Genomic DNA, 10,046 nt, shown 5'->3' on the forward strand with positions numbered 1-10,046 from the left:
GGATGACCCTCAGTGGGCTGTAAATTATGCCACGTTTTTCTTATTACATTGTGAAGCAAACCACATGGTGGGTCCCTTTGAGAAATAGTGGTGTAAGTAGGATTGGACTCGTGAACAACTGTCCTCTGAGTGAAATATTCCAAATCAGGTTTGACTTAACATTCTGAATGATCTGACTCTTCAAAATTCCTCTCCGGTTTGTCTAACTCTGCGATAAGCACATCATCACACTGGTTCGTGTAGACCCCGTGTCTACAGTGTTGAGCTGTTACATGAGAAGGATCTTGGAGCTTCTCTGAAGACTTTATTCTGTTCAGCATAGATTGAAGCAGACAGATGCCCTTGGGTGCTTGTCTTTCTTCAGTCATCTGAATGTGAAGGCACAAAACCAATCAGTGAAGTTTATCCACTTTAATGTTGCTAGTGTAGTACGTTTTTAGGTTTAGAAATTATAGTTCAGTAATGTGGGCTTGACAAGGTTGGACCTCTCATGCCTCTATAATGCACTGTTTTTTAAAGTATATTGCTTAATTTAATAAACCTTTTTAAAGTAAATATATGCTCTTCTATTGTGTTGCAATTACATTTTCTTTTTAAAACAAAACACCCAATTAACAAGCCCATTCTTACCGTTTCTGTTGTTTCTGTGGTGTCCTGCTTTACTAAATCTTTTTCTGCTCCCAGTTCCCTCTTCTGCGGCTTAACAGACTTACGATCAAGACTTCTTGGCTTCATCACCTCCCATTTCACTGCCTCTAATGTCATAACTCTATTAACCTCTTACCTTGCTCTCAAAACCACCCATACAGGTTTTCTGTCAAATGGCTAACTTTTACACACCAAAATATGACAGTGTGTTGAGTTATAAAAACGTGTAACATGGTAAATCTGAGCCGTTGCTGCAGAGTAGAGCAATGATGAATTATGAATTTATCCACCAAGACCCTGACCAGGATCAAACAAACCCTGAATATGAAGATGATGGATTTACAGCACTTGTTTGCTTCCTTCCTCATTAAATAATGTTTTCTTACTCTATACACACAAAGTAATCACAATCCTACATATGTTTTTATGCATTTTGTAGCATTAGGTATAATCAAATATGGTGAAGTTCAGTGGTGTAATCAAGCTTATAAACACATTTACAATCATTTAAGATAATTTTCTGGTCATTATGTATGGCGAAAACGTAAAAATGTCCTAGAATTAAATGGATGCACTCCTGAGACGTTTTGTACCAATTTCACTTGTAGTCTTTTTAAATGCAAACATAAAATCATGATAATGATTAAAATCCTTTTTTTTTTTTTTTTAAGATTAGGAGTCATTGGTCCCCTGGTGGTCTAGTGATTAAGATGCAGCGCTCCCACCGCTGCGACCCGGGTTCGATTCCCGGTCAGGGAACCATCCCCAGCCACTCTTAGTGCCGGTCCCAAGCCCGGATAAATTGGGGAGGGTTGCGTTAGGAAGGGCATCCAGCGTAAAACACGTGCCAAATCAAACGTGCGGAGGATCCGCTGTGGCGACCCCTAACGGGAGAAGCCGAAAAGAAAGTTTTTTTAAGATTAGGAGTCATTATTTAGCTTTCTGCCACACCTGAAGCAGTTGATCGATAGCCCAATAACAAGCGCATAAATGGAACCAGGATGGATAGAGCAGGAAGACATTTAAAGTATGTATTAAATTCTTGCTCATTTTTTGACCAACAATTTGTTGTTAAGAACGTTAAACGCTTAATATGATTAGCCTAAAAATATGCACATTCCAACAAATTTGGTCTTTTTTTGAATATCCAGGCCTGAAAGAACACTAAGGACAAGGAGTAGAGTCAACCAAGTGTCCTGCCAATCGACCATTAGAAAATTGTATCAACTGCATTTACATCTAATCTTGAAATTAACAGTTTTCTTGACATTGCGTACTGATCATTCTACTCCAATGTGAAATAAAGGCTATGCTTCTGGTGGCCACCATGTGTCAGAAAAACGCTTCAATTTATTTTTGATAAAACTAAAAATTATGCGTGGTTTTTTTTTTTTTTTTTTTTTTGCTATCATTTTTCAAATGTATGTGGATTGTATTATATCATATATTATAAGTAATTGAGTTGACTTTTATTTTTTTAAATAATCAGCAGATCTAACCTGGCCAGTGTCATTGCGTACATCCGGAAAATAAAAGTCCTCTCTGAATATATAGAAATTGTAGTAAAGCTCAGTTGGTTCCTGTGTTAATGTGTGTATTTGTGCTTGTTGAAAATACATGGAAAAGTGTATTGCTTACAAATCTGCATTTGCATTTATCGTTGCCTTTAAAATTATATAGCTTTTTTAGGGAAGGAATTAAATTGTATATTAAAGATACTCTTGGGCTCTGGTGCTTCCTATACAAGCGGATGTTGTTTTCCTGTCCGGATAGTGCGGAAGAATAACAACCTGCGCACTTGTTTTTTTAATATCTTAAATTAGGTAATTATTGAAAATGTCAGCAGTCGTGCACGTTTTGCTGCCGTTCTTCCTCTGCATCGCTTTGGCAAACACTGACATTTTTGACAATGTGCTGGTGGACATGTCCTACAATCACTACGCAGAGAAGAGAGTGGATCTGCTGCCTGCGTTTCTGGCCATGCCGTTTAACTGTCTGGTGAACGTGGGTTATATTGTGGTTGGTGTGTACTGGCTGAGCAGGAGGATAAAGGATCCCCGTGCGGCGTACGCAAAGGACGTGTTCGCGCTCATGGCTTTGGCATACGGCCCGGTTCAGTGGACGCGCTTGGCCACGCTGCGCCGCGCGCCCTCTGTCCTGGATCAGTGGTTCACGCTGCCCATATTCGCCTGGGTGCCGGTGTGGTGTCGGGCCATTACGCACGGCTGGTCGGCTCGCTACGCGCTGATCGCGGAGGTGTGCTCCTTGGCGAGCTACGCGCTGGCGCTGCTGCATGAGCGCGGCTTTGAGGTGGCTCTCGGAGCTCACATCGCCGCGGCGCTGCTGCAGGCGGCCGCGGCTCAGCGCACCGCCGGAGACGCGGTGTCTTTGCGTTACTTCATCCAGGCTGCGCTCTCGTGTGCAGGATTCGTGCTTTTAAAGCTCCTGGACCACGAGCTGGCCAAATTCTCGCTCTTCCAAAATCTCACTGGACACTTTTGGTCCAAAGTGTGCGATATACTGCAGTTCCACTACAGCTTCTGCTTTCTGACGCACCTTACGCAAAATGCGCACAAACATGCCTCATAAAATCAGAGTATATATGTATATATACACACATGTATAATTCAAGTTATTCACTTGCAACTTGACTTGATCTAAAGTGACACACACACATATACATCACTTTAGATCAATTCAAGTTTCAAGTGAATAGCACTTTTAACAATGAACATTGTCCCAAAATAGATTTACAGAGATTATACAACTTTAATTTATATGCAGGCCAGCAGCTGACTGTGGCAAAGGAAAAACTCCAGAAGACGGTACGAGGAAAAATCCTTGAGAGCAACCAGACTCAATAGCCTTCCACGAATATCCATTTATTATAGTTTCAGTTGAGGCTGTCAACTTTTCACTGATTGGTGCTTAATTGCAGAACTGTTCATGCAAACTAAATACACAAACAATAATTGAAGTGATAATATAGATATTATGGTACACACTCAAATGTTTTGAATAATATACATTAGTAATACAATGTTTTCAGAAGAAGCATGACAACTAAATTAATTATGGCACAAAACCAATAAAATGCAATTTTTCTTATGGATTACCTTAGTGAAAGTTTATTCATCCTACAGCTAAATGTGTAATGTGCTAAAATGCAAAGTTCAATTCTTAATATAATAATGCTAAAGCTGGGTAAGTATGAGCTATCCTTATAGTAATTGCTAAATGGTTGTATCAATTCATTTAGCATGAAATTAAAATTGATTAAACAAATAAACATAGGAGACTTACATTCAGTCTTATTAAGTGCAATAAAATACTTTGTACGTAGAGCAATCATCTTTTTTATTTTTATTACCCAGTACAGAGATTTCTAGTACAATATTTTGACATTCTGTCCTTTTTTTTTTTTTAAGTTTGCAATTCATGTGCATAAATAAAAGTAATAAAAAAATCACATTAAAAACACTGCAGAAAAACCAGTGGCTCACATCTCTGTGTCTCCGCAGATGGTGTCCATTGAATCCTCTAAATGAGAAATTAACGAATAAGTGAGTGTTTGCCTAACATTAATGTTCAAAAATACATAGTTTATATAATGTCATATATCACTAATGATTAATAACCACAAAATGTGGATGGGCCTAGTTTGAATATTTATGAATGTTTGTATAGGTTGTTTAATTTTTTTTAATGATTGTTTAATTTAGTTTCTTTACATTATTAAAGTAATACACTGTGGGCTTTAAAACCTCATGCAATTAGGTTTTAAAGCCCACAGTGTATTACTTTAATAAAAAAACGTGGTAATCTTTAAAAAAAAAAATAATAATAATAATAATAATGGCAACATCATTTTGGCTTTCCAACAATATGATATTTATTAATCTTAGTCTCTGTTTCACACCAATATTATGTGTCTATTTTTGTTATGCTAGTCAGTACTGGTTCAGGGATGGTAGACTTTCTGCTGGTCCAAAGAAGTGCAAGTACTGCCTCTCGAAACTCTTGGTTAGTGCAGTAAATGATGGGGTTCAAACTACAGTCCAGATATGCCATTATTGCTGAAAATGTTCTCAGCCACTCAGGAGATGGTGACAGATCCAGCCTCCCAAGAAGAATCAGCTACAATATGTTTATGACAACACAAAATTTTGAATTTGTTAGTGCAATAATAAATAATTGTAATAATTAAGTTAACTGTTTGCAGCTGAGTGTTTGTATAAACCTGAGTGCAAAATCTGACATCAAATAAATCACAATAGGGAATGTCATGACCTTAAAGTGTAATTAAGGTAATAAAACACAGCTCCCAGCACATAAATATAATGTTTATAGCAGTAGGAAAAAAACTAAGAAGGTTCATTTAATCACTTTAACAAACTTCTTCAGTTTGTCCCCCTTAGAAAACTGTCAAAGTTAGAATAGTATATATTATTAATATAATATAATAATTCACTGTGAAAAAGGTAGAACTGTTTCACACCTCAAAAACAGATTTTTGTTTGTATGTTTTATACAAATTTTATATTTTTATGCATCTGCATTTAACTTTCTTTCTTTCGGGTTCTCCCGTTAGGAGTCGCCACAGCGGACCATCCGCATATTTGATTTGGCACATGTTTTTACGCTGGATGCCCTTCCTAACACAGACCTCCCCATTTATCCGGGCTTGGGACCGGCACTAAGGCTTGTGCAACCCTAATGGCTGGGGTTGGTTACAAAATCCATTTTCAGTTAATGTGAAGGACCACTCACCTCTGACACAGCAAAAGGAGTATAGCAGAACAGATAAGTTCCCACCAACAGTGACGTGACAGATGACAAATCAGTCTGACTACAGAACAGAGAAAAGAGTTTATGAAAGCCATTTTTTTTGTCTCAAATGGGAAAACACTGTGCAACCTACTCACTTTAAATTTGTGCCAATATTTTTTTAAAGCTTTTTACTTTGTCATTAGACTGATTCACTGAATCAGTGTACACTCTGGGCTTGAAAGAAATCAGCTCCATGCCTTGCTGTAATTCTATGTATTTTTCTTATTACATGTAACAAATTACACACTGCCTCAACACAGATTCCACTCCAACATATATGTAAGAATTAACTCATACTCTACGTTCAGAGTGTCTTTATAATTTTACATGCTATTGGCAGTGCTAGGTTCCACAAAAGTTCTAAATAATTCCTAAAGCATTTATTAATAGCAATGAATCTAATGTCAATTCTTTCAATTAAACCTCATATTAAAAAACTCATGGATTTTTTTTTTATCTCTGAAAGATGATCGTGTTTACCGTGCATTTTTGATCCTTGGTCATGATCGTGCATTTTTGATTGTTTAATCAAAACTATATAGTATCAGAAATGGTGATAAAATGTGCGTAAATATTTGTGCATGCGTACTGTCAGTACATCTTCCTAAAAGAGACTACAAGCTTAAGTCATATAAAAAGACCTTCATAATTAGAATAATTATGAGTGTCTGGATTTATCATACCTGGCACAGTTCTTCCCATAGCCAGCCCAAGTTAAAAAGGAGCAGGCGATAATGAGCAGCAGAGATGGGAATATCGTGACTGCTAAGGAGGAGAGGATGTAAATCATCATGTCGGAGTAACTGCTCTCCCAAAACACAGCACACAGCATCTCTGCAGGGTCAAACCTATCACACAGTTGTGATTCAAAAATGTTATTCTCTTTGTTAACAACTTAAACCAAACATTGGAGAAAAAGTTTTTTCATGAATCAAATTTACCTAACCCAATCATAGATCACTGGAACCACGCCAAACACAGCACCTAACAACCAGGTAGCCAAACATCCCAATATTACGATGACAGAGAAGCATCTTCTAGTAGAGGGCAGGCCAGTATATCGCTGGACACAGAGCAGAGCTGTCATTCAACAGACAGAAGAAAAGAAAATGTATGAATCGATTAAATAAAAAAAGATCAATATGCGCATTTTGGCAATTTTAAAATTATATGATATGATATGTACATAATAAATAAAACATAGTAAGGTTTCATGTTCTAAGAAAACTATATTGACTGGTGTGTAGAAGCTCAGCACAAAACAGAAGTCATTATAACAGCAGGTTTCAAAGTGTTGGCCAACAATACAAGTTTTGTATTGATTAAAGAGAAATATCAAACTTTTGTGGAACATAAGATGAAATAATAATTTGAATAAGCTTTGTTGTTTTTATTCAAATTAGGATTCCATTATGTATGACATTATATAAATATATTTCTAATTTGCTTTTAGAACAGCAAAACGGAAAACTATATAATAATAATTGTTAGTGTTTATGAAGAAGCTATGTGAAGTTCACATGTGGCATTGTGGCTATACTGGTCTACCATTGCCAATGGTTTAATTTCTCACCTATGCTTCCAATGGAGGACGTGATGAAGGTGAACTTGAACAGGCTGACCACCTCACACCATGGTGAACTCTGACCTCCGGTCAGGACAGCCAGTAAAGAACCGGTCATGATCAGCATGGCACAACACAAGTCAGAGAGTGTGAGACTGACAAATGGGAGCCAGTAAACACACTGATATTGATTCCTACACTGTGAGAGACAGAGGTACAGACCAAAAATGATGCAGAAAATGTGTAACATTTAGTCACTTTATTGGTCAAGTTAGATTAGCTAAAGAATAGCTTTTTTCCTGTGGCTGTTACTGCACTGGACAGCTGATTCAATACTGCCTTGTCACTTTCTGTGTATTTTGCACTCCTTATCCAGTTCACATTTCTTTTCACACCATCCTTAACTTACATTTGCACTACTGTACATTCCACCCATATTTATACTGTATATACTGTATCATACATACATTCAAACTTTTAACTAAATATATCATGTCTTTTGAGTATATTATCTTCTGACATGTCTGTCTATGCATAATCTTATATATTACAATATATACCATATATTATTACCTACTGCACCTTCTGTACATTATTCACCCTCACCCCTGTATATATGGATTTCATACCTTATTTATCTACTGTTATCTATTGTACGTAGGCCACTTATGCACCTCTGGTTAGATGCTAACTGCATTTCATTGGCTCTGTACATGTACATTGCACAATGGCAATAAAGTTTAATCTAATCTAATCTAATACTGTTATATATAATCACTGTTCTGAAACAATTTGATTTGGATTTTATTTGCAAAAACACAAACTTAACTACATTCAAATGACATTGAACAAAAATATAAATGCAACACTCAAACAATAAAAAGTATTTATTAATAAAATAATATATGAATGGAATCCAAACAACTAAAAATAGGCAAATTTAGTACATTGGGGAACATAATTATTTGATGCCTTGCTGATTTTGTAAATTAACCCCTTACAAAGAAAATTAACAGTCTGGATTTTGTATGGTAGGTTTATTTTAACTAAAAGATTTTCAAATCACATGAGCTAATATTTTATTCACAATAGAACATAGAGAACATGAATGTTTAAAGCATTTCAAATTTGAAGCATGCAAGAGGTCTACCAACCAGCAAGAAATCTGACTACCACACACCCAAATTAGTCCTGTACCTTTAGGAAAAAAACTCCTAATATCAACTGGTTATGTGTATAAAAGACACCAGTCACAAAATCAACCTCTTCCATTCAAACCTCTCCACCACCAAGACCAAAGAGCTGCCAAAGGACATCAGGGACAAGACCTGCAAAAGGCTGAAATGGGCTACAAGATCATCAGCAAGAAGCTTGGTGAGAAATACACCACTGTTGGCATGATCATTTAAAAATGGAAAAAATCAATAATTAAATCAAAATAAATCAAAAGATAAGTCAATTGTCCTCGCTCTGAAGCTCCGTGCAAAATCTCATGGGTTAAGGATAAAAAAGTTAGGGATCAGCCCAGAACTACACAGGAGGAGCTTTTTCATGATCTCAAAGGAGCTGGGACCACAGTCACCAAGAAAACCATTGGTAACACACCAAGGTCTTTCCGCTCAAGAATGCACATGAACAGACCCATCTGAAGTTTTCCAACGAACACCTGAATAAAATATTATCCAAGATTTTACAGTGCATGGCCCCGGTCATGTTGTGAAGTCCTCCTGTACCTTCACGACATGACCAGGGCCATGCACTGTAAAATCTTGGATAAGAACGTTCTGGCCTCAGCCAGAACACTGAAGAAAAGTCGTGTACAGGTCTTCCAGCATGGCAATGACCCAAAACATATGGCCAAGGCAACAATCTGATGGTCTTGTAGCATATTCCAGCCTTGTGCAGGTCTACAATCTTGTCCCTGCAATCCTTTGGCTGCTTAAATTCCTGAAAAAAGTAAAAAAAAGATTTAAGAAAAGTTAAGAGGAACTAATAAATGCATAATATTTCTCACCATTATTTTAACAATCAGGATCAGGCCATTTCCCAGAATTCCCAGCACCATCTCAATGCTAAGAATGACCACAAGCACAGACTTCTCCACACTGGACCATGGCTCTTCCATAAATTCACTTGTGTTAGTTGTAGCCACTAGAAAAAGAGAACAGCAAAGATAGTCATTAAATGGTTATTTTATATTTGTTTATTCTATGATTTAGGCCATGTTTTTTCTTATGGTAAAAAAAAAAATAGTCCAAAATGATCATCAAATGTATTTTAAGGTTTAAGGGCACCCCAGAGAAAGTATATATTGTTTTCTTTTATCTGGAAATTGCCACAGATTGAAAACGTATAGCTAATATAATGTACATAACTTTATAATTTGGTGAAAGGGAAAATTTATATGTGTACATGGCAGAAATGTAAGCAGCATACTACTGTATAATATATTTGTATCATAATAATCTAGAGATTTTCATTCTAGCAGTTATTATTACTGTTAACGAAATAATTCTAATGTGAGTGGAAATTTGCATCAGTCAATGTTTTCTACATCACATTCAAAAATTAAAACACAAATGATAAATAATATTTTCCCCACTATTAACATACATTAATATACATTATTTAACACTTTTATTAAATATCCAAACATTTGAAACATGAACGGCAAAATGCTAATGTGTGATATTGTCAGTGAAAACAATATAACAATTTAAATGCAAGGTTAATGTTAACTACAAAGTCAGCACAATAAATACACACAGCAGTAAAATACACAATACACAAGAACTTTACACTTATTTTCCTGGATCATTTCAAATTGTCGTTTAAATAACAACAGTATAAATGACAGTAAAACAAATGTGATGATCTGTAACTATATTTACTATTGGCACTGGCAGTCCTAAACCTAACCCCAGATTTCCAATAATAGAATAAAACTTTATTATTTAAATACTCACTTTCTTAGTAAAGAAGCAGTCTCTCAATCCACAGTCCA

At 36.2% G+C, this 10,046-nt stretch overlaps 2 protein-coding genes across 2 annotated transcripts; one reads left to right on the top strand and one right to left on the bottom strand.

The window, feature by feature from the left end:
- The first annotated feature begins 2,219 nt into the window (after positions 1-2,219).
- On the top strand, positions 2,220-3,760 carry tmem187 (transmembrane protein 187). The gene has a single exon (XM_083539334.1). It carries the CDS (start codon positions 2,485-2,487, stop codon positions 3,235-3,237), a length of 753 nt encoding a protein of 250 aa, XP_083395460.1. The 5' UTR covers positions 2,220-2,484; the 3' UTR covers positions 3,238-3,760.
- A 728-nt stretch (positions 3,761-4,488) lies between these two features.
- Positions 4,489-7,019, bottom strand: LOC310725433 (violet-sensitive opsin). The gene is made up of 4 exons (XM_083540371.1): positions 6,420-7,019; positions 6,162-6,326; positions 5,419-5,497; positions 4,489-4,785 (listed from the first exon to the last, which is right to left on the bottom strand). Exons 1-4 carry the CDS (start codon positions 6,563-6,565, stop codon positions 4,573-4,575), a joined length of 603 nt encoding a protein of 200 aa, XP_083396497.1. The 5' UTR covers positions 6,566-7,019; the 3' UTR covers positions 4,489-4,572.
- Positions 7,020-10,046: the final 3,027 nt, after the last annotated feature.

Source organism: Silurus aristotelis (assembly GCF_946808225.1).
Source record: "Silurus aristotelis genome assembly, chromosome: 4".
NCBI lineage: Eukaryota > Metazoa > Chordata > Actinopteri > Siluriformes > Siluridae > Silurus > Silurus aristotelis.

Coding starts and splice junctions, on each gene's coding strand:
- tmem187 (XM_083539334.1), top strand. CDS start 2,485: ATGTCAGCAGTCGTGCACGTTTTGCTGCCGTTCTTCCTCTGCATCGCT.
- LOC310725433 (XM_083540371.1), bottom strand. CDS start 6,565: ATGACAGCTCTGCTCTGTGTCCAGCGATATACTGGCCTGCCCTCTACT. Junction 5,498..6,161: donor TATGGGAAGAACTGTGCCAG/GTATGATAAATC, acceptor TCTGTTCTGTAG/TCAGACTGATTTGTCATCTG. Junction 4,786..5,418: donor CTCCTTTTGCTGTGTCAGAG/GTGAGTGGTCCT, acceptor AACATATTGTAG/CTGATTCTTCTTGGGAGGCT.